We start from the raw sequence: 24,857 nt of genomic DNA, 5'->3' as shown, positions 1-24,857 counted from the left end.
TATGTTCCGGCACCTCTTGATTTTGGCCTCCCTGTGTTCCGGGACTTATTTGGAAAGATCTGTTACCTCTCGTGTTTAGAACATAATAATATAAAAAAATGTTTTCAAAAAATGTATAAAATAAAATAATAATATGGATAAAAAATCCCAAGAATTGTATGTTGTTTATAAAAAAAAAAAAAAAAAACTAACGTCATTTGAAAGAGTCGGAGATATGTTGATGACAAATCATGCCCCTCGGCGGCATCTTGGGAGCAAGCAGCCAGGATTAAACATTATTAAACATTATTTCAACATGCCAAAAAGACAATTGAATTTACAGGTTTTTTATTCTAAAAAAAAATGAAGATTCAAAACGAGTCAAAAAAGCAACAACCGGTGAACTGGGCAGCTGCAGTAATCATGCTAATGGTGAGAAGCAGGTGCAGCAGGACGCTAGCGCCGCAGCAGCTAGTCAGGTTCACGGACAGCCAGCCAAGCAGGAGGCTACTACCGTGGCAGCAGCTGGTTAGGTTCAGCGCCACCCGGATTCAGGACCAGCTACAGCACCAGCAGTCAGTCAGGTGGACCACCAACAGCCGGAACAACAGGCTTGTACCCTGGCATCAGCTAGCTGGGTCAAGCAGCCGGAGCAATAGGTGGGAACCGCGACATCAGCTTCATCTTCAAAGGAAGATCCAGAAGGAGAGGGGAGTTCACTTGCGTTTTTTTCCTGCTAACTGCAAGAAATTTAAATAAATGTCATATCCACTGTACGCCTGAAAGCGGACACACAAATATTAAAGATATAATTGTTTATTGAATATGCATCTTAGTCTTGTTTAACTGGTAGAATTCTTTTCAAAAGACAGGCTTTTATTTGTTATCGTTATGCACAGACATCATCACACAAAACGCAACCATTTTTCCAAGCAGTGCTCTGTCCAGGTCTGACTAACGCACCGCATTTAGTCCTCACAAATAAAACATAGTACAATTTCAGGGGGGTTTCGGGCTGGAGTGGAGCCTACAAATAAACATAACATTTTCGCGGGGGGTTTCGGGCTTGGGCCTCCGAATAAAACATAAAATTTTGTTTTGTTTTTCGGGCTCGGGCCTACAAATCAAGTTAATTGATCAGCCTCGGGCTGGTCGGTCTTTAATACCCGCGTGCCGGGTCGGGTCAGGCTGGATTTTTTAGGCCAGATCTTACCTCTACACACAACACAAACGGGTCAGGAGAAAAATGGCTGCGTTCAGTGTTACCGGACCGGACCGGTAAATGTGGTTATGTGGGCAATTGCCCGTGTTGTGCAGAGTATAGCCTAAATAATTGTAAATTGTTGTCATAACATTTATACCATGGATATTATCTGAAATTGAGGCTTGTAAGTCCCACAGTATGGCAAGTTGGCACTTGCGTGTTGTTTTCGACACCAGTTTTTGCCTGTGTTCCGGGACCTGTGCGTGTATAGTCATCCCTGCGCTGTCATATGTACTTTGCGTTCCGGCACCTTATGATTTACAAATTAAATACTGTCTATGTGACATGATTAGTGCTGATTGGGATTGATAACAGAAACGTTAGATAATCTGCCAAATGATTCCATGGTATTGAAACACTCCCCACACATGTCGCTGCAACAGTGCAGTAAAGCTGCGTGTGCTAAATCTGTTGGCCCTCTGGGGGCCCCTGCTGGCTGGGGGCCCTGGGCAATTGCCTGGTTTGCCTAATGGGACGCGACGCCTCTGCCTGTTCTTAAAACCTAGTTATGCCCCTGAATGTCAATACAGGCATGTAGGGCCATATAAAGGCATGCTTTCATTTGACAACTCCATCTCCCATGGTGCTTATCGGCAAAACCAATGATTTCACGACTCTGACATATTTTTTCTGGTTATATACGCAAATTTTATGTAGTGGGAAACAGCTTATCTTGAATGTGAGGTTGGAATTTCGGCAGTTTTTTTTAATAGAAGAAGGGCGGATTTCACTGTTTGATTGGACTCGAGACGGTCTTGCCCATCTGGGAGAAAACCTGGCAGGCAATATATCGTAACTGCACGCAGGCATTTAGGATGGAACGGGGAGACATCAGCTCGACTTCATTTTCATAAATATCATATATGCAGCGATGGTGCTTGACTTTTCAAGAGATATTTTTGTTATGATAGAATTTTATTCAATTTCATTTGGAAAAACAAAATACATTGCATAAAAAAGAAATTAATGGTAAATAATGTAGCTTCAGGAGGCTTTAACGCTTTGGACTTTATCTCTTTAAATGCATAGTTTAAAATTAAATGGATTAAATTATATATGAAAAATCCCAACTTAATATGGAATTTCATCACTACACACATTTTTAAAACTGTAGGAGGTCTGGAATTTTTGTTGAGGTGTAATTCCAACACTTCTAAGTTACCCGTTAAATTAGCCAAATTCCACACTCAACTTCTGATGTCATGGTCAATGATATATAAACAATTTTCCCCACATAGATATTACATTCGGAACAATCAAGATATACAATGTTGAAATAAATCTTTATACATTGAAAGCTGGGTCAAGAATAACATTTTCTTAGTCAATTATTGAATGATGAAGGTCAACTTTTTACATATGAAGAATTTTGTTCTGCTTATAGTATTGTTGTTACACCTTGTGAATATTCTATTGTGTTTGATGCAATCCCAGAGGGCTCTCAAAGATTATTGCAATGTTCACCTAGAGGTGGTAATTGTGACATTAATTTTTTTGATCCAAAGTCGCTGTTCATTGGTCACAAATGTGCCTTATTAAGCTCTGATGCCTCAAACAATTGTGTGAGGGGACTTCTTCAAAGGGAGATACAGTGGGGCAAATAAGTATTTAGTCAACCACCAATTGTGCAAGTTCTCCCTCTTGAAAATATTAGAGAGGCCTGTAATTGTCAACATGGGTAAACCTCAAACATTAGAGACAGAATGTGGGAAAAAAACAGAAAATCACATTGTTTGATTTTTAAAGAATTTATTTGCTAATCATGGTGGAAAATAGGTATTTGGTCAACACCAAAAGTTCATCTCAATACTTTGTTATGAACCCGTTGTTGGCAATAACAGAGGCCGAACATTTTCTGTAACTCTTCACAAGCTTTTCCCACACTGTTGCTGGTATTTTGGCCCATTCCTCCATGCAGATCTCCTCTAGAGCAGTGATGTTTTGGGGCTGTCGTTGGGCAACACGGACTTTCAACTCCCACCACAGATTTTCTATGGGGTTGCGATCTGGAGATTGGCTTGGCCACTCCAAGACCTTGAAATGCTTTTTATGAAGCCACTCAATTGTTGCCCTGGCGGTGTGTTTGGGATCATTGTCATGCTGAAAGACCCAGCCATGACTCATCTTCAATGCCCTTGCTGATGGAAGTAGATTTTCACTCAAAATGTCTCGATACATGGCCCCATTCATTCTTTCCTTTACACAGATCAGTCGTCCTGGTCCCTTTGCAGAAAAACAGCCCCAAAGCATGATGTTTCCACTCCCATGCTTCACAGTGGCTATGGTGCAATTGAGTATTCTTTCTCCTCAAAACACGAGAACCTGAGTTTCTACCAAAAAGTTCTAATTTGGTTTCATCTGACCATAACACATTCTCCCAGTCCTCTTCTGGATCATCCAAATGCTCTCTAGCGAACCGCAGACGGGCCTGGACATGTATTGGCTTCAGCAGGGGGACACGTCGGCCATGCAGGATTTGAGTCCCTGGCGGCGCATTGTGTTACTGATAGTAGCCTTTGTTACTGTGGTCCCAGCTCTCTGTAGGTCATTCACAAGGTCCCCCCGTGTGGTTCTGGGATTTTTGCTCACCGCTTGTTATCATTTTGACGTCACGGGGTGAGATCTTGCATGGAGCCCCCGATCGAGGGAGATTATCAGTGGTCTTGTATGTCTTCCATTTTCTAATAATTGCTCCCACAGTTGATTTCTTTATACCAATCGAAGAGCGAAGAGTTACAGAACATGTTTGGCCTCCATTATTGCCAACAAAGGGTACATAAAAAGTATTGAGATGAACTTTTGGTATTGACCAAATACTTATTTTCCACCATGATTTGCAAATAGATTTTTTAAGAATCAAATAATGTGATTTTCTGTTTTTTCCCCACATTCTGTCTCTCATGGTTGAGATTTACCCATGTTGACAATTACAGACCTCTTTTATCTTTTCAAGTAGGAGAACTTGCACAATTGGTGGTTAACTAAATACTTATTTGCCCCACTGTAGTTTCCAAACATGCTACACTTTTTTATTGGAATAATTTATACGAAAATATTGAATGGAAACAGACTGGGCTTTTGCCTAGAAAAATATCTATTGAGAAATAAAGTTAAAGAAATCCCACTCAAATACTTGGTGTTAACCCAATAAAAACTACAATGGTGAAATTAAAAATTAATATTGATACATTATGTTCTTTTTGTGCAACTGCAGAGGAAACTATCTCCCATTTGTTTTGGGAATGTAAATACTCTCACGTATTTTGGGTTGACTTGAATAATTTTATCAACTCCAAAGTTGAGCCCTTATTGAAACTACTTTTTAGACATATTTTGTTTGGCCCATCTAACATTGACAAACTAGAAAATGATAAAAGATATGTTATCAATCTTATTTTAATTTTGGCAAAATTTCAAATTCACTGTGTAAAATATGCGAATCAAAGTTCAATTTTTTATGTTTTTGGAAAAATGTTTTCTTTGTATTTGGCTTTAAGGGCCAAAAGACATTGCAAACATTACAGCTTGTGTTGAAAATAACCCCGACCCGTTTATTTATTTTTATTGTTGTTGTAATTTGTTGATTATATGTGAATTGTCTCGCCCTATGTTTGCATATTTGTATTTTTTTTCCAATAAAGATTGTTTAAAAAAAAAAAAAAAAATATATATATATATATATATATATATATATATATATATATATATATTCACACATCACATCTCTTCATTAGATTGGCTGTTCAGCTAAACATAAAAACTAGATCATTTCGCAGATGAGACCACCGTGTAATAAATGTCTTAAAATACGTTTTGCAACTTGTTTGAAAAGTGAAAAATCTAGCAACCAAATGCAACAGGCTTCATGATCTCTGCAGGTTCGTCAGTGTGTGTCCGTAATCTAAATTATTGGAACACATAAAACGTAAAGCGTGTACAGTGTGCGTGTTTTCCATGGCTCAAGGGCTACGTAGACGTTTTTTGTCTTACGTAAAAAGCTCATAGGCTACGTAGAAGCCTCGAAATCGAAAACGCAGTTGGAGGATATCGGGATATATACACGGGATCGTAGGACCAGAGCAAAATACGTGTGGGGACTTAGAAAAAGACCCAGACAGCGTTTCTAATTTTCTCGGGTGAACCTGTTTGATGATTGGTAAGTGAAATTCTTTTTGGGAAGTGGCGTGGAAACATTGGTGCGTAAGGTATGAGAACAAATGGGACAGAATATAAATGCATCTCTAACCCTGATGCGAGATTTACATATTTTGTAACGTTTTTGATGCTTTCTCCATTTACATCAAAGAGTAAGCATTGCAATAAAAACACTAGGGATCTGAATAATCCCCCGGATCGCTAAAAAAGGCAGACGATCAAAATGGTGCCGTCATTTCTAAACTGTTGCATTAAGTGGCTAGAGAATTTGAGTATGAATGAATTCAAATAGCATAATATGTAACCATTGACTTCCATTATAATTAATAATTTTTGGTTTATTGTACACCTGATGTAATTCATTGCAATTTCCGTGATTTTTGCATGAATCTATTCAGAGGCGGTCAAATAATAATGCCAGCCCGTTTCTAACATCAAAGGTGAAGGAAAGCAGAGATCAGAGCCCAAAAAAGGACGGGAAAAAAAGTACTTCCTTGAATCTCAAATTTTATTGGTCCAGTGTTCGAATTTTGTTTTAAACGTATTGGCTCGTGAACTTTTCAGTGAAGTATATAAAAGGGTCGACCGTGGGAACATTGTCCCAACTGACTCAGCCAGGATGGAGCGAAGATTCACAGCGGAGAAAGCGATGAAGATAATTTATGTTAGTAGAACAACTAACAAACAATAACAATAATAACAAACTACTAACTTTCAACGAACAACATTAATTACTACTAACTTTTTTTAACAGCAACCCCACATGTGTTAAAGCCCCATTACGTTCATCACGGCATCGGGAAAAAAATCAAAGGCAGTGATGGGGCTGATGCAAGCATTATTCATAACATCCTTCCTTTCGAAGACAATGATTCATGATTGTGATGTTTTTGTATGTTGTACTGCGATAATGCCTCAAGGTGTCGCTATGTGCCTTGTTATGAATAATGCTTGCAGCAGCCCCATCACTGCCTTTGTTTTTTTCCCGATGACTTGATGAACGTCATGGGGCTTTAAAGAGCATATGACACGAGAAAAAGTCTTATTATCTGAATTAGAATCATATTTTGAGACGATTCGACTATATACAACAATTTAGCAAAGCACAGATGACGAGAAATTAGTCTTTTAATCTGCCGGTTAGCCACGCCTACCATTATAGACTCTACCCACCGACGTCACAAAATCACGTGCTCGCTGTATGGTTCCACCCACTTGTCCGTCATTTTGTGTCTATTATCAATGGTCTCAATTGATCGGGCAATTTATAATGCATTTCATGGAAGACCCGGTGCTTTCGGATGCCGTAAACTCACTTGATGCGTTGCATAAAAGGCGTTATGTGGAAAAGCTTCAGTTTATCCATTCGCCAGATCCATATTTGATGCCTAAATCGATGTTTTTCGACCCGCTGTCTCCGCCGTATTTGCCTGACATCTGCTAGCTACCCTTATATGTACAACTATCTTGTCCACACAAAATCAGCCTATTCTCAAGAAAGTTTGAAAAACTTTAAGAGCTTGGGGGCTTATGAATACTTCGTTGCTGGTTGGGTGAAACAGGTCATCGTCCACGAAAATTCGGCAGGAATCTATCTTGTGCTTGGAAAGGTGAGTTACGAAATTTTCAATTCAAAATCTTTTGTTATTGCTAACATCCACTGTCAAGTCTAATGTATTTCATGTCGTTTGTCAATGGAGTTAGGGCTTTTAATGTTTATATGGTTTAGCGATAGCACTCTCACTACATACATACATACGTGTATGTTGTCGGCGATTAGCCTAGCAATTATCTTAATTGTGGTTGTCAGCCCAAAACCCTCTAAATATATATTAAATGCATCTTACCAGATATAAAATGACTACTACATAATCTGTGGTAATCGTTTGGAGCCCAGTTTTCTCGTCGAATTGCAGCAGCCCATCTCGCTGTCTTCTCTCCGGGTCTCTCGGAATCCGGTAGAACTTCAAGTCTCTCCGTCTTCTCCGTCTATCTTCTCTGTTATTGCAACCGACCGCCACACACGCCTTCACCATTTTGATTATTAATGTTAACGAGCAGAAAAACACGTCGTAAATAGGAGGAATGTACGTAGCCGTAACAGGGAAACATGATGTGTTGACGGACAATTGGGCGGCACCAGTCAGGAGGAAGGAGTTGTGACGTCACGTGGGTAGGGTCTATAGGGCTTTAGCGTCCCCAACAGGTGGATGACGTCAGCGGTAGACTGGGCTCATCGGTTTTACTATTCAGCCTATTGAGGGGGAATTATTCAGAACGAGGAAAACGCGATGAAGAGAGCCGCAAAATGTCATTGTTTCAGTCTCTCTACTACAATATTTTTACAGGATATTCTTTTTATCCAAGTATTTTTCCCCAATAGCTATATAAATGGCTTAAGAAGGACCAGTCAGCCCGTCGAGGGGGAACTATTCACATCGAGGAAAACGAGACGAAGAGAGCGGCAAAATGTCATTGTTTCTGTCTCTTCAATATTTTTACAGGATATTCTTTTTATCCAAGTATTTTCCCCAATTGCTAAATAAATGGCATGGTCATGACAAATAACAGTCTTGTGCTGAATGGAATATGAAATAGTAAAAATGCATTTATTCAGGACGACATGGCAAAATTCCATATTGGTCAAAACTGTCGACTTCACCTTTACTGTCGCACCTCCCGAACGATATTTTATGACACTTAAATCGGACATATGTCATTTCCCTTCCCCGGCTTCGGAGAATGTAAACAAACCAGAGGCGTGACAGCTAGCCGACATGCTAACCCGAACCGAGTGATGTTTCAAAGTCTTCGAAGCGGAAAATCACACATAACTATCCTGGATTATTTGACATGACGACCCGGTGTTGTGCCGAAAAATAGCTGCCCCGCACAACACCGGCGGAGAGCAATTTGCAGTTTGTTCCCCGGAGGAGGGTGGCTGGAGTTCTTGTGCAGCTAACGTGCTGCTGCTAATGAGCATTAGGAGAGCTTTTTACATGCCTATCAATGATCAAACGTAAGTAGTCCTTCATTTAAAAAAAGTTTGTAGTGTTTACTTTGTAATCGCTGTATTCGTATTTGACATAATACAAAACAAGATGTTTACTCACTTCCTCGTAAGTCCAATGGTCCCACAGTAAATATCCACGGTGAATGGGAACCTTTTGAAACTCCAAAAAGGCGCATACGCCTCTCCCTCATACAGAATGATTTTTTCTGCAGCCGTTTGGCTGGCGTGATGCGAAAAATAAACGTATTAATCCGCAAAATCAGCTGAATCCTTCGTCCTCATACACAACAGTACACTGTAGCGTGAAGAGGACGTCTTCTACCGTACACATCACAGCGCCCTCCTCCTCAATGCAAGACCGAAGCCGGAAGTCACTCATTTTCATGGCGCGGGATTAAAAAAACTAAATAAAAATAGCGATCGCTTCCACACACATCCAAGCGGCCCATATCATTCAGAGGCATAAAATACCACGTGTATTATGAAATAAACATGCTTTTTCGTGTCACAGGCACTTTAACCCATGTGGGGTTGCTATATGCAACAAGCACAAAGCAGTGGCGCCACCAGGGGGTGGCCGCGGCCACCCCTATAAATTTGTTGGCCACCCCGCTTGCCATTATATCGTTAGATTGTTATAGCATGGTAATCTGTTGATCCCTGTTGGGAAGTACTTTTTATATTTTGTTCATTCTGTAATAATTATTTTTGTGTCACATTAACATTGTGTTGGGAAATATCCAGTTAAGATATGATTGCCTCTGTACTTGCTTTTATTTGTATCTGTATTATTTTGTTTTGTTAAATGTACACCTTATGCCTAATATATACATAACACAATAAAACAGAATTGTTGTGGAACTCAAAATGTTGACTGGACAGTTATGGACTATGCACATTAAATCATTAGTAACATCAAATATTACACAATACACCAAAGTATATCAGTAGCCGTGTCCACAAGTCTTTCTGACAGTTTTCCCCTGACCTTTTTACTGCAATAATATAATGAAAACCTGAAATTATGGTTAGTTTTGGTGTGCCACCCCGAGATTTTAAATGGCCCCATCTGGCCACCCCTGTGAAAAATTTCTGCAGGCGCCACTGACACAAAGAGACTATGTTGGAACTATTAAAAAAATAAAATGCTAGTAGTTGTAATTATTGTTGTTTTTGTTCGTTGAATGTTAGTAGTTACAGTAGTTTGTTATTGTTTGTTGATCAATTGACATACATTCTGTTCATTCTAAATTCTTATTTGTGACTTTTTGACCATTTCAAGGTTTTATTTACAATGTAAAACATTTTCCACATACATACACAATAAAAACTACGTATGTATGGATAGCTGAGAAGCTAATGAACATTTGGAGTTGTTGAAAGAAAAAAAATATTCAAAAATGACTTAGTTATCACACCTCAACGTACCCTTACATTTTATGTAAAATAATGCAAGAGGGGTGTTTTCAGTAAACCTGTCATTGTCAAAAAAAAATTCATGCATAGAAAATTTTGTTGTTATAACTTATTGCCTCATTCAAAGCTCTCATTATGTCAAATGAAGTATTATGGTTATTATTTTTTATATATATATGTATACAGCACAGATAGCTTTCGCCATAGTCCTTCTATGGGCTTGTGTTGTCAAAAGTGGGGGGCGGGGAGTGAATAAATAAAATAAATAAATAAATACTACATATGTATGGATAGCTCAGACCCCAATGAACATTTTGAGTTGTTGAAAGAAAAAAATAATTCAAAAATGACTTAGTTATCACACCTCAAAGTAGCCTTACATATTATGTAAAATAACGCGCGAGGGGCATTTTCAGTAAAACTGTCATTGTAAAAAAAAATGTCATGCATAGGAAATGTATTTGTAACTTATTGCCTCATTTCAAGTTCTAATTATTTCAAATGAAGTATTACAGTTAGTTTTCTCCATAGTCCTTCTATGGACTTGTGTTGTCCTGAGTGGCGGACGGATTTAAAAAAAAACAAAAACAAAAAAAACTACATACAGTGGGGCAAATAAGTATTTAGTCAACGACTAATTGTGCAAGTTCACCCACTTGAAAATATGAGAGAGGCCTGTAATTGTCAACATGGGTAAACCTCAACCATGAGAGACAGAATGTGTAGAAAAAAACAGAAAATCACATTGTTTGATTTTTAAAGAGTTTATTTGCAAATCATGGTGGAAAATAAGTCTTTGGTCAATACCGAAAGTTCATCTCAAGACTTTGTTATGTACCGTTTGTTGGCAATAACGGAGGCCAAACGTTTTCTGTAACTCTTCACAATCTTTTCACACACTGTTGCTGGTATTTTGGCCCATTCCTCCGTGCAGATCTCCTCTAGAGCAGTGATGTTTTGGGGCTGTCGTTGGGCAACATGGACTTTCAACTCCCTCCTCACTAGGGATGGGAATCAAAATCCGATTCCAATTCCGAACCGGTTCCTAGTGTTTCGAGGCCTCGACATCACAATATAAAAGCCTTAACGATCCCTTTAACGATTCCTAAAGACGCGCATTGCATCGTGACGTGTCTTGTTGTCCAGACGCATCAAACTAGCATGGCGCCAAGAACCACTTGCTCCAAAGTTTGGCTACACTTCACCATGAAAGAGGGTGAAAATGAAAGGCTACGATGGTTTAGCACGAGCATTGCAGCCGTAAACATAACAATGACAGCACGTAGGTTCAAACCCTCGAAAGTGTGTATTCACTTCTCGAGGAAAAAATACAACAAAGCGACTTGCAGTCAGTGCAAGGTGAAGATAACCGCATCTGTAGGGAATACGACTGTACTGTCCTCACCGAGACGCTAAGGCTCAGTCCTGGCTATACAGCTAGCTAAACTCCCAAATGACGATGCTGAAGACGTTTGTATAATTTGCTGACTTTATTCAAGCATCACTTGAAGAGTGAAACTAAAAATAGGAATGAAACAAATCAATTTTGTCCCCAATAACAAACAGGTTCGCATCAACGTAAATCAGCGATGATTAGCTGCTAATACAATAAAAACACAAACTGTTAGCATTAGGGATGGGAATTGGTACGATTTTTACGATTCCGATTCCTTTATCGATGTTGCTTAACGATTCGATTCTTTATCGATTCTCTTATCGATTCTAATTTCGGGAAAAAGAACAAACATTTTGACTGGCATCGAGTTTGTTTAATCAGAAGTCACAACCTTACAAACTCACAATGAGGTCAAAAGAGGCCCAAAGCCTCAATGTTAACTGTGGCAATAAGTGGCAAATGCACAAGAATTTGTAACATTTTACTGAAACATTTTTCTAATAGAAATAAAAAATATTGGTATATATTGGCATGTAGGTTGTTGTTCTGCCTTTGGCAATATGTGTTAAAGCAGGGCTCCCCAAACATTTTCCTGTGAGGGCCACATAACTTTTCCCTTCTCTGATGAGAGGCCGGGGTCAGTTTGTAACAGAAAAAGTGAGACGATTGCAGGAGTATGTAAATGTAAAAAAAATATTGTTTTGCAGAAAGCCACAATCAAATAACCCTCTGTGGATTCTTCACGGAACAAAAGTAAATACAATAAAAATAATATAATAATAATAATAATAATAAATTATAATACCACTATTAATTAAATAGATAATAACAAAATAACCCTCTCTGAGTTATTCACTGAAAAAGGCCAGGAAATAAATAACACTACTGAGGGAGAAAAAAATTTTCAAAATGCTCTCTGGAATTGTTCAGGGGGCCGGACCAAATGTGGAGCCGCGAGCCGTAGTTTGGGGACCCGTTTTTATTTACCTTTTAGTTTTTATGGTGCTTTCATGCTCAAGTGGTGGCGCCCTTGCGCTTCCTCACGCGAAGAACGCGCTCACGTGAAGAAGAGTGCGCTTACACACGAAGAAGAAGAAATACCGTATCCAAGCGAGTGAGCGAGTGAGTGAGAAAGGGAAACACTGCCACGAGCCTACGTTCTTTGTTAATGTTTGTAAAATATCTACAGAGGCCACGCCTGTATGTATCATCTTCTGTGTTGTTGTTGTGTGTTTCCACTCGCGATCGGACAAATCTAAATCTAATTGTGTAGTGGTTTAAACGATGTGCTAATGCTAGCGAACGCATGCTAACTGTTTGTTATTACTCTGTTTGCAGCTAACCATCGCTGATTTACGTTGATGCAAACCTGTTTGTTATTGGGGACGAAATTGATTTGTTTCATTTCTATTTTTAGTTTCAAGTGATGGTTGAATAAAGTCAGCAAATTATACCAACCTCTTCTGCATCGTCATTTGGGAGTTTAGCTAGCTGTATAGCCAGGGCTGAGCCTTAGCGTCTCGGTGAGGAGTGGACAGTGCAGTCTATTCCCTCCCGATGCAGTTATCTCCACCTTTAGTCGCTTTGTTGTAATTTTTCCTCGTGAAGTGAAGACACACTTTCGAGCGTTCGAACCTACGTGCTGTCATTGTTATATTTACGGCGGCAATGCTCGTGCTAAACTATCGTAACCTTTCATTTTCACCCTTTTTCCTGGTGAAGTGTAGCCAAACTTTGGAGCGAGTGGTTCTTGGTGCCATGCTAGTTTGATGCGCCTGGACAACAAGACAAGTCACGACGCAATATGCGTCTTTAAGGATCATTAGAGGGATCGTTAAGACTTTTTCATTGTGATGTCGAGGCCTCGAAACACTCGGAACCGGTTCCGAATTGGAATCTGATTTCGATTCCCATCCCTGGTTAGCATGCGTTTGCTAGCATTAGCACATCGTTCAAACCACTGCGCAACTGGATTTAAGTGAGTGGAAACACACAACAACAACACAAAAGATGATACATACAGGCGTTGCCTCTAGATAGTTCTGCGGGGAGCCGGCGCGGGCGGAACTCGACTGCGGGGAGCCGGCGCGGGCGGAACTCGACTGCGGGGAGCCGGCGCGGGCGGAACTCGACTGCGGGGAGCCGGCGCGGGAGGAACTCGACTGCGGGGAGCCGGCGCGGGAGGAACTCGACTGCGGGGAGCCGGCGCGGGAGGAACTCGACTGCGGGGAGCCGGCGCGGGAGGAACTTGACTGCGGGGACCCGGCGCGGGAGGAACTTGACTGCGGGGACCCGGCGCGGGCAGCGGACTGCGGGGAGCCGGCGCGGGTTCATGCCGTCGGCGTGGACGAGCACGCCGAGGCTTCCGGACGATGTTCTGTGGCAGACTGGGTGGCACATTACGTGGTGAAATCGAAGGAGGGTAGTAGGAACTACGGCCCTTACCTGGGCGCCCCCGCTGGCCACCACGCGGAGGTCCAGTGTAGATGGCCAAACGGGAACCCAGGTAAGGGTCCAGAGAAAAAGGCTGGGAAGGGGACGTGGGATGACTAAGGCGTGACAGAAACTGAGAGGGTGAAGAATAGGGCATGGAATCAAAATCTGGGTCGGAGTCGGTGTCAGAAAGAAAATCATATGAATTGTGATACTCTTCAAAATCAGAAAAATCGGAATCTAAAAAAACGTGGCGAGGCAGAACATAATCAGGGGAACGGGCGGATGAACGTTGGCGTGCACGCCGGTGCCGGATCTTTCCCGCTGGGTCCACAATTGGCTGCGTCATTCTGTCAGGAATGAACGGGCAGGCAGGCAGGTTGTTATGGACCCAAATGCAGGGAAAACGAAAAAGGCAGCGAGGCAGGTGGCAGTGAACTCAAAAAACGTTTTAATTATAACTAACCAAAGGCACCAAGTACAAACAAAAGGACTGTGGATCAAAAAGGCAAGGTTCAAACAAAACTTACTTTACCGGAGGGACTATTACATGAGGGCTTGGAAAGGACTTCAACTTGGACGCAGACACTGACATTGACATAGACATTGACAATGACGCAGCAAGGAGTGAACAGAAAATGGGAGCTTATATACACACAAGCAGACAAGGGATAACGAGACAACAAGGAACAGGTGAGCACAGGAGGATAGTCTAGAAGAAGGCACATCAGGTGAAATCAATGGGCAATCACAGGGACAAGTCACACTAGGAGAAAACAAACACAAAACCTAACACTTTCTCTCTGATATATGAATCTATATGAAAGTATTTTCCCCCACTCTTGTTCATTTTGTATTGATCTAGTGCACTACTTCTCAAATAGTGGGGCGATGCGAGGGGAACATGCTTTTTTTTTTTTTTTTTTTTTTTTTTTTACAAAAAAATTTACTTGCACACCCAGTGGCGCTCTTATTTTCAGAGTGCGTGCAGTATTTTTGAACTAAGCAAGAGCACACAGAAAAGAGATATGAAGAGCTGTGCGCCATTTTCGAAAGCCGTTTTCCGAGCGGACTTGCGCAGCGACCCACTGTCTTTTGGTCCTCCATGCAGGAAAACGGTGAAAAGTGAATCCATTTTTCCTAACCCCTTTTTTTGTCGTAGGAGACGCTGTTGCACCCGGTAACGCAACAATAAGCACCCATATTTTCTTTCTAAAACACCGAAGGAGTTAGCTTAGCACTACCACACGTTACAATCCGCATTGAGTCTGCCGGACCGGAAGTGAATCATATTACCAGCATGGAGGCGCGTCCAAACAATGACGTAGTACGTCCCATTCCCTATTTAGAAATTACTACACCTTCTAGACTGTCATTATTTTGTGATCACTCTTTTTTCCGTGATCGCAATCCAACGCATCATGCCGGAGTGAGAGTAGAAGGGAGAGAATGCTTGGCTTTTACGAGCAGGAGCCGATTTGTGATTGAAATAAATCTTTATAAAAAAACGAAAGCCTGACATCATTACTTGGGATGTTACAATCGAAGCTCAGTTGCACTTTCACCACTTGTAAAATAACAAATAGAAGCATATGTTGTGGCGTTGGGTATATTTCCTGAAAGCCGCAACCAGGCTGTTTGTGCATAAAACAGGCATGAAAATCTCTCACCTTTCGGCGAAATTCGCCGTTTTGAAGTCAAAAAGGGCGACCGACGTGAATTGCGTAGATCCGAGGAGAAATTCTTTTTGGGAGGAGGGGGGGGGGGTCGGGAGGTTTTATTTAATTATTATTATTATCATCATGTGATTAACTTAGTACGTAAACTGAGCACTTAAGAACACAGTCAGCAAATCCTTCTAGATGCTTCGCTGACGAGAACCAATCATCGGCCCAAGTTGCGTTCCATTATTCCAAACGCGCGCACTCCTTACTCGTGTACATGGAGTGTTCGGAGAGCCTTCGGTTGCGTTGCAAAGCAGCGAAAACAAAAAGCAGGCCTTATCCACATCGGGGCAGACCAGAGCGCAGCATACACACTTGCCTGTATTTGCCAGCAGATTGAATTTGGTGAGTAATGGTTTCAATCGTTTTCACGTTTTGCGATATAAAAAAGTTACTGCCATTCGTTGCAGCTTGCGTTGAACACTGCCAGAGCTAGCCAAATCTCCCATGAAAAAAAATAGCTCCCGTTAAATTGGCGTCAAGCTTGTGTATTTAGCGGTAATATAAACGAAGAAACACACTGTTGAGTCAAATTAAGCGGCATTCTCTCGGATGGAGGGGGCGCCTCACATCGCTCCCGTCGTCCACCAGAGACGCGTTATTTTCGGCTTGGATTTGAGCTGACGGCCGGTGTCGGCACAACAGCGGCCCGACGAGTGGTGGGAATGAGTCCTGCTTCTTAAAGCTTTTCAGAAATACAGGGATCCCTCGTTTTTCGCGGTTAATGGGGACCAGAACCCGCCGCAATAAGTGAAAACCGCGAAGTAGCGCCCCAACCCCCAACATTTTTTTGTGCGTGTTCAATGCATTTATTCAGATTTTACATTGGAAAAAAGATACATATATATGACATGTTTTTTCACTTTTTTCACCAAAGTATCATTTATAAATGGTTTTCAAGCACTTCAAAATGTAAGAATTATGATAAGTTTTAAACATGTTACTGCCCCACCGAATTATTTTAAAACAAGAATAAAGTAGTTAGAAAATGCTTGGCTTTATTAAAAGCTTCATAGTGAGTACTCAAACCCTCTCAGGCTTTGGTAAACGGTGATTGGCACATGTGCAAAGTTTTTCTTTTTATATATATTTTTTTGTTTGAAGCAACTTATTTGATTGAATAATAAAGACACAAATGTCCTAGCCAAAATGTGGCCCAAACGCAAAACATTACTTAAATGGAAAAATTTGTTTCAATCAAGAAAAATAGTTTTCAAATGCTTTTTTTGTCTCAAATTTATTATTGCAATCAAAAACTTTTTTTTTTTTTATTGAAGCTACTTTTTGGGATTAAAAGTATATACTGTATTTTGATTGAAGCAACTTTGCTTTTGATAGAAGTAACTTTGTTTTTTTATTGAATAATAAAAACACAAATCTAACTCCATCGTTATTGAGTGAGAAAGAAATTAAGAAAGCTTTAAAACTAAAAGCCACTGGGGAGTCTGGTTTTTTTAAAAATACAGTATTTCATTACATAGACATGCGTCGTAGGGAAGGGAGATTGAGGGATAAAAAAAGGAGTTAGATGAGGCTGCTAAAGGCAGTGGATACCTCATCAGCTGGGTGAATAGCAGACCTGGTAAGAACAAGTTTACAAGGATAGTCGGGTATTAAATCCAATTATAAACACAATTACAATGTTATTTTTCTATAAGATTTTTATGTCATTGCTTTATTAATCATTAGGTGCTAGAGTTGTTAAGTATGGATAATAATGAAATAATAGTTTTAAGAAAACTGTGCTGTTGGTGGCTCAGTGACCATCTGATGTGGTTTGTTCTCAGATGAACAAGTTGAGGAAGGAAGTTTTGATGCAGAGGTTGAAGGAAGAAAAGAGGCAGACTGACTGAGTCACAGCCAGAAAGTGTTGATGACAGTTTTGATTTCTATTCACTGTTGCCCCCTCCCAATTAAAGTATGTCACAGTCGCAGCCAATTATTATCTAAAGCTGGTTAAAATTTAAGTTATGTTGTTTTAAGGTGTATTAAATACTTGTTCATGTGCCCCTTTTGATCTACGAGCACCCGCCCCTCCACCGGTCTCTGCATGGCCCTGCTGAAACACAGTGTGGGTCGACAGAGCTCAATATTTTGTTGGGGTGTACAATACAGTGTACTGGAACATATTTCCTCCACACCTTTCTCACCTTTTTAACCCCTGACCCATTTTCATGCCTGATAAAAGTGGCGATCCTGGAAGTGGCAACAGTTTTGACAGGCAGAAATGTCTTGGGGAAAAAATGATTGCGCGCCTCTTTGACCGGGGGTACCACGCAGGTCACTTTTTAGGGTTTAATTTTCCTCAATGCATTTTTTATCCAGTACTTATGTCCGGTCGGCATTGAATTGGGAGGGGCAGCCCCGCAGCTGGCTGATGTGAGACAACTCGGGAAACATCTCCAACTCATCCGCAATGGGAGGACTCCAAATGGGGACTGAATTGAAGTATAATATTGAGACGTAGTTTGAAGGTTCAAGTAAAATGTGTGGAATAGAAACGAGCAGGAATGCCACGTCGTGATCATCCGCCTCCATTGTTTTCATGCCGTACTAAAAACAGCGATGGCATGACGTCCCTTCCTGAATATCCGAATGTCGTACGGAGACAGCAGTCCATATTAGGTGGTGGGTAGGCGGCGAGTAACATTACCCGCCTACGTTATCCGTCTAACAACTCATCCAGATAATATGCATACTAGTCTGGCCGACATGCCGTATAGTCCAACTAATTACACGTTTAAGGCCATTATCCGTCCTAGTGTAGATGTAGCCGAAGACACCACTTAAAGACTTTAGACCCCAATCTCATTGATAAACCGCTTGATTGTTTTTCAGCGAAAACATGCCAAATATTGTCAACAATTGTCCCGCTTTGTCAGTGTTATATCAGTAAACCAGTGAGCACTGTTAGCATGCTCAGTGCAAAATAAGCCCGCATTATTGCAAAGGAGGTGATACTGTAAGCAGCGAAAATGAAAACTGTCCAAAGACTCATTTTTTTCCCGTCTATTCAGTTTTGTTTTTTCGGTCAAATTTTTTGGCATATTGTCCTCATGAGTTCATGTTTCTAATCAATTGGAATTTGTTATTTTATTACATTTTATTTTTCAGTATCGAATGGTCAAAAATGTACCTCGAGTGTATTTTTACAGTTTGGATGTGACTTTAAAAAAAAAAAAAAATTAATTCAGGCAAATTGATGCGCTTTAAGACTTTTGTGTTACAAACAAAACAATGTCAATAAAGTTATACTTTATTATAAGTTGATCTATGTTACTTTTTCCTTAATAGAAAAAAAAATGACACAGTGTTAGGAGGAGGCGTACTTATAATAGTATTAATATAGACAAATGATACTATTTACTGTGGCGGCAGAGAGTTTGGGGAGGTGGCGCGGAACATTTACGTCTGCCTTGGAGGGGGGCGTAACAGAAAATAATTGAGAAGCACTGATCTTGTGAAAGGTTGTATATTGATAGGGGCCTTTGAGGCTGCCTTTCCTGCTTATTTTGTGTTAAAGGAACATATGAAGAGGGCCCCGGGCTATGTTCGCGTTATGCCCCAAAATTGCTAAGTTTGCCACTGATTGTGACTTATCTTTAAGTAGTTTCATTTATTGACCTAATTTACAAGTTTGGCGAGGGTCAATCAATATATTGCTGAGGGCATATGACATCTAACTTCTAGGTCCCATGAGAAGTTGGGCTAATTTTTTTTTTCTCAGTGCCGAGTTAATGAATTGTACTTGAAGAGAGTGAAAATCAAATCACCAAATGCGTCCCTTTGTCCATCGTCATCAATGGAATATTTTGTGCACCACAAAAATTTGAATTCAACTCAGAAGCGGACTGATCAGTTTTCGCATGCAAATTTAGCTCTAACTGATGGAATCACTTTTGACCTATTTCAAGTCATATTTCCATGTTCCTTATAGACCCTACTCACGTGACGTCACAGCCACGCCCCAGCGCCATGTTGTCCGTATACTCGTCATGTTAATGCATTAGCGCTTCGTAGATTCCTCCTATTATGGCGTGTTTTTCTGCTCGTTAACATTAATAATCAAAATGGTTAAGTTGTGTGTGGCGGTCGGTTGCAAAAACAGAGAGGATAGATGGAGAGACTTGAAGTTTTATCGTATTCCGAGAGACCCGGAGAGGAGAGCGAGATTGACTGCTGCAATTCGACGAGAAAACTGGGCTCCAAATGACTACCACAGATTATGTAGTAGTCATTTTATATCTGGTAAGAGGCATTTAATATATATTTAGAGGGTTTTGGGCTGACAACCACAATTAAGATCATTGCTAGGCTAATCACCGACAACATACACTCAGACGTTGTGAATGAACTACCTGAAAATATATAATTATAAGGGGATAATAAGACAGTTGTCATACAATTAATTTACAATTTCACTATTGAGGTGAAAAGCCCAAAAATAAATTCAACTAGGGACAATCTGGAGTAGTGCTATCGCACTTCATATTTATATGTATGTAGTGAGAGTGCTATCGCTAAACCATATAAACATTAAAAGCCCTAGCTCCATTGACAAATGACATGAAACACATTAGACTTGACAGTGGATGATAGCAAGAACAAAAGATTTTGAATTGAAAATTTCGTAACTCACCTTCCGAGCACAAGATTCCTGCCGAATTTTCGTGTATGAGGACCTGTTTCACCCAACCAGCAACGTAGCATTTATAAGCCTCCAAGCTCTTAAAGTTTTTCAAACTTTCGTGAGAATAGGCTGATTTTGTGTGGACAAGATAGTTGTAAATATCAGGGTCAGGCAAAGACGGCGAAGACAGCGGGTCGAAAAACATCGATTTAGGCATCTAATATGGATCTGGCGAATGGATAAAGTAACGCTTTTCCACATAACGCCTTTTATGCAACGCATCCAATGAGTTTACGGCGTCAGATAACACCGGGGCTTCCATGAATTGCTGTATAACTTGCACGACTAATTGAAAACAATGAGAATAGGTCTAAAAAATACGGACAATATGGCGGCCGGATACAGCGACACGTCATTTTGTGACGTAGGTGAGTGGGGTCTATAACTGTAAGAATGTCATTTGTTTTCTGATAAATTAACGGTGGAACTGTGTAAATATCACTAAGACATCCATCAAAAAGATATTAAACTCTTTCACCCATAGGATTGTTCAATGTGTATTTGATTCCTACTACTTCTAAAGGCGATTAAACTCTTTCACCCATAGGAGTCTTCAATCTGTATTTGAGTCCTCCTACTTCTAAAGGCGGGTGAGTTGATGAAAGTGAACTATTTGGTCTCTCTGATTCTTAACACACCTGTCTCACCATTTGTTGTTCTTTTAACAGTAATGGGAGTTTCCCAGCAACTTGGTGTCCTTCTCTGGAAGAACATTCTATACTACAGAGCCCACAAGGTGCTGTCATCTCTTATCTTTGAAGTTTGACATTGTGCTCAGAAATAACACTCAAACAGGCTAAGCTAGGATTCAACTATTTTTCACATCTTAAAAAGGTAGTGACCCTTTCACGATGAGGAAGATTTAACTTTCGGGAAAGCTTCAACACTTAGCTTCTTTGAAGCAAGGGTCCAGAAGCATAAAGTCTGGTTATTGAGATATACTGCAATAGCCTTTTTGTTTTCTACCTCTTCATGTGTTTGCAACCCCAATGGGCCTATTGCAAAACCACACCGTAGAGTTGCATAAGAAGGTACTGTGGGGTCGTGACAAAACATCTTTTTTCTTACTTTAAAATTGCAGAAATCCGTTCACTGACTTAGAAAAATAAGTAGAGGTCTGAAATTTCAATCATAGATGCATTTCGACTTATATAGACATAATCTAAAAAAATCCGGAACTCACAATGTATGATTTTCCAATAATTTATTTGTAATTTACTGGGTTTCTTAAGTATTTGTACCACTGAGAAAACCAATACTAGTATTTAGCACGGAATCCTTTGTTTGCATTTATTTGCAATTACAGAGGTCAGACGCTTTCTGTAGTTCTTCACAAGGTTTTCACTTATGGAAACAGGGATTTTGGCCCTTTCCTCCACATGTAATCCTCTCTAGATCTGTCTGGATTCGGGGTTGTCATTGAGAAACATGAAGTTTCAGCTCCAAGATTTTCTATAGGATTGAGGTCTGGAGACTGGCTCAGCCACTCCAGAACTAAGTCTGTCGCAATATGCAATAATTCCATTTATCGCACGATAAATAAAAATGAAGGTGGTAATTTTTCCGCTGCGATTTATCGCCTCGCGTGCATGTGCGGCAAACGTGCTGTTAAAAGTTCGGATTCCTTGTACCATTACCAACTACGCAAAATGCATCTTCGCTTCAGGTCCGGAAAAAAATAGCACCGGAGCCAATCCGTTCCTTATACACTGTATATCCTATTGTTTAACCTATACCGGCCGCGTCAGTGCTCCAGATTGACTGCGGACCATCTACGGCATGCCGGAGCCTGCCGAATGGTTTAGGCGATTTTCTATTTTTGCTGGGGATGCATCCGTCAAAATGGGCGGATCCAGGCCTGGAGTCAACAGCCCAGTGTCTTATAAACGGTTTAAGCACCAGCGAACATGGACGAAGAGCGTTTCCTCATGGAGGTGGAAAGTCGTGCGCGCACTTCCGGATATTTACAACGAAGTCCACCAAAACATTGTTACCGACTTGACTGCTACGAACAACCTCGCTTTGACAACGGACAGCTGAATGGACATGATGAACATTGAGGGGAAAATTAAGCGCGCTCTGCTTCAAACTCGTCCTGTTTATGAAAGTCCACTGTCATATGCTGGTGTTGTGCAGTAATGAGCAGACGTGACTTCTGTGGCGTTTGCTAACTTTTTTGATGCGCGCATGAAATAGCAAACTAGATGTGCTACGTCCCATGCCATTGGCTACGTGAGCCCAGAGTGATTATGGGACACGTACTCCATATACTACATCGATGAATTATAAACCGCCATGACTAAATGGAAGTTAAGCAGGCCAAATCAATCCATAACAGTGTCTATAGATAATAGCAGTGCAACGGTTCACGGTTCAAAACCGAACCGAATGGTTCGCCCTGTTCGGTTCAATACGCCTTTATGAACCGTGCCTTTTTGGTTTTGCAATTACAGTAATTTATTCCGAACGCTTGTGGAATGAATTGGTCAAACTCTGTGTGCCTGTGTGTGACGTGAAGCGCAGCTGTGGAGAAATTCCCGCCCCACGAGTAAATGTCCAATCGCTGTCAAGCACCTGTGTAATAGGAGCCGAGTAACGCCCTCTCTCGCTTACGAGCGAGGTGAAAGTGAAACAAGAAAACAAAAAAAGTTATGGCGAGCGGAGGAGTCGACAGACCGAATTTTGAGGAAGCACCGGCTTCTTTCAAATCTGCGGTGTGGCAACATTTCGGTTTCCCCGTGGACTACAATGCAGACGGAGAGAAAATATTGAAAAAAAAAACAAAAAACAATTTGCAAGCATTGCTCAGCGCTTGTTCCCTATGCTAACGGTAAGACTTCTAACATGACTCAGCAGTCAGCACTTCAGCCGACATCACCTACAGACATCGTTTTCTCAGAGCAGGACAACCCCGAAGATGACACCAGTGAAAACACATGGGTCTATAGAAGAGGCGTTCCAAAAGCCTTACAATATCAGGTCAGAAAAACACAATAAAATAACCCACGCAGTGGGGATTTGCATTGCAAAAGACATGCAACCATATTCCGTGGTTTCTGTCGCGGGCTTCGTTAATTTAATTGCAACGCTTGACCCGCGTTATATTGTTCCCTCGCGGACATATTTCGCCCACAACATAATCCCCGACATTTAAGAAATGGCACGCAAAGCCATTGAAGATGATTTCACGAAAGCACATAGTTTCGCCCTGACCGCTGATAATTGGACGTCCCGTGCTACAGAGTGCTACTACCTAACTGTGACGGTCCACTATAATTCATACCTGTCAAGTTGTACGGTCTCGTCGTAATTTGTACACGTGAGCACTGGTTTTTAAATGTGTACGCCGTCCGTTACGTTCAAAATCTGCACGTTTTTCGTGCATTGCGTTTTTGTTTTTTTTCATCCGTTCGGATTTGGTCACCGTTTCTTCAAGGAGCCAATGTTCGTTAATACTTGAATGACACGAGAAAAGTCAGACACGGAGAGGGAAGAGTGTTTGTTGAGACGCTGTAGCAAACGCGATGCTAGGCTATGTGGCTCCAATTTCCTGACCGTGGCCGACATCATAAAATCTACGCCTAGATATCTCATGCATATAGAACTACAAGCGAAATGACACTCGGTAGCGTTAGTAAATAGCCGCCATTTTAGAGCAGTATACTTCTCAGAAAGGCTCTGTTGTAGTAAACCTTCCGAGCGAACCTAAGCAACTTTTTATCCAAAATACTCCTAAATCGGCAAAATCTTGACTTGAGTCTATCTTTAAAGGATGAAACAGTAATAAAATTTTCACATGTCGAAAGTAGACGGAAGGGAACTAAGGCAAAAACGGGAGCAATTTATCAACTTTATCGGTTGATTCACAACATTAAATGACCTCCAAACATAGCAAAGGTTACTATGTTTTTGGTTGTTTTTCTTTTTTTTATGAAAAAAAAACATGAAAGGTATCACCAGTTACTTTGTCAAGTAACTTTTTTACTACTGTGTGTGTATTTCAGTAGTCAGTCACTACACTTGCCAAAGAGCTGAGAGGCATTTTAACAGTCTAAAATGTTTACATTTTAACTGTTTATTTCATTTTTTAAAAAGCAAAATAAAGGCAGTTTAAAAAAAAAAAAAAAAAAAGCAAAACGCAAACCGAAACCGAACCGAAACCGTGATCCCAAAACCGAGGTTCAAACCGAACCGTGGGCTAACTGAACCGTTGCACCCCTAATAGATAATGCTGCACATATTGTTAATTCAGTACGTGACACAGATGGATTCGGACCACAAATAGGATGTTTTGCTCATGAAGTAAACCTACCTTCTAAGAGAGCTGTAGCAATCAACAGTGTGCCCTGCCTCACTTTACAAACAATAAAAATTGTTCTCAGCACTTTTATACAAAATTTCTTCAGATCAGTAAGAAGTAAGCACATAAATATTATGCACTAAAATGCATGTGTATATGATGGCAATTTAATTTTTGCTCGTTGGCAAAAAAAAAAAAAACATTGTTATTTTTTTTTCAGAGCATTAAATGTATGTAATCGAATCGAAACTTGTGTCCCCTGTATCGAAAATCGTACCGAACCGTGACTTAACTGTACCGTTGCATCCCTATGGAACACCATAGCAGAAGCTATAAGGGAAAAAAAAATCATTTGCCTAAATGCTTGTTATCAAGTGCAATTTTATATTTTTTCTTGAAAAACACATTTAATCTATTCTGTGTTTCTGTGCGGTATTAATATTGTTATCTTTTACTTAAGAGGCATGGTCTATTGTTTTTAGTTGTG

At 40.5% G+C, this 24,857-nt stretch overlaps 1 protein-coding gene across 9 annotated transcripts in view; it reads left to right on the top strand.

The window, feature by feature from the left end:
- The first annotated feature begins 5,260 nt into the window (after nt 1-5,260).
- LOC130917366 (phospholipid-transporting ATPase ABCA1-like) overlaps nt 5,261-24,857 on the top strand; it is a 321,379-nt gene continuing 301,782 nt past the window's right edge. For 6 of the 9 annotated variants that reach the window (XM_057838802.1, XM_057838715.1, XM_057838723.1 and 3 more), the window contains exons 1-3: nt 5,261-5,399; nt 20,618-20,660; nt 20,739-20,806. In XM_057838802.1, the coding sequence (XP_057694785.1) occupies nt 20,741-20,806 (66 nt within the window). In that variant the 5' untranslated portion in view covers nt 5,261-5,399; nt 20,618-20,660; nt 20,739-20,740. Of the gene's footprint in view, nt 5,400-13,570; nt 14,350-20,617; nt 20,661-20,738; nt 20,807-24,857 lie in introns of those variants that run through there. The other 3 variants (XM_057838708.1, XM_057838732.1, XM_057838757.1) reach the window with 3 other exon arrangements.

This window comes from Corythoichthys intestinalis, chromosome 1 (assembly GCF_030265065.1).
Source record: "Corythoichthys intestinalis isolate RoL2023-P3 chromosome 1, ASM3026506v1, whole genome shotgun sequence".
Lineage (NCBI taxonomy): Eukaryota > Metazoa > Chordata > Actinopteri > Syngnathiformes > Syngnathidae > Corythoichthys > Corythoichthys intestinalis.
Note: the sequence above shows the minus strand (reverse complement) of the source record. Positions and strands in the feature narration are given on the sequence as shown.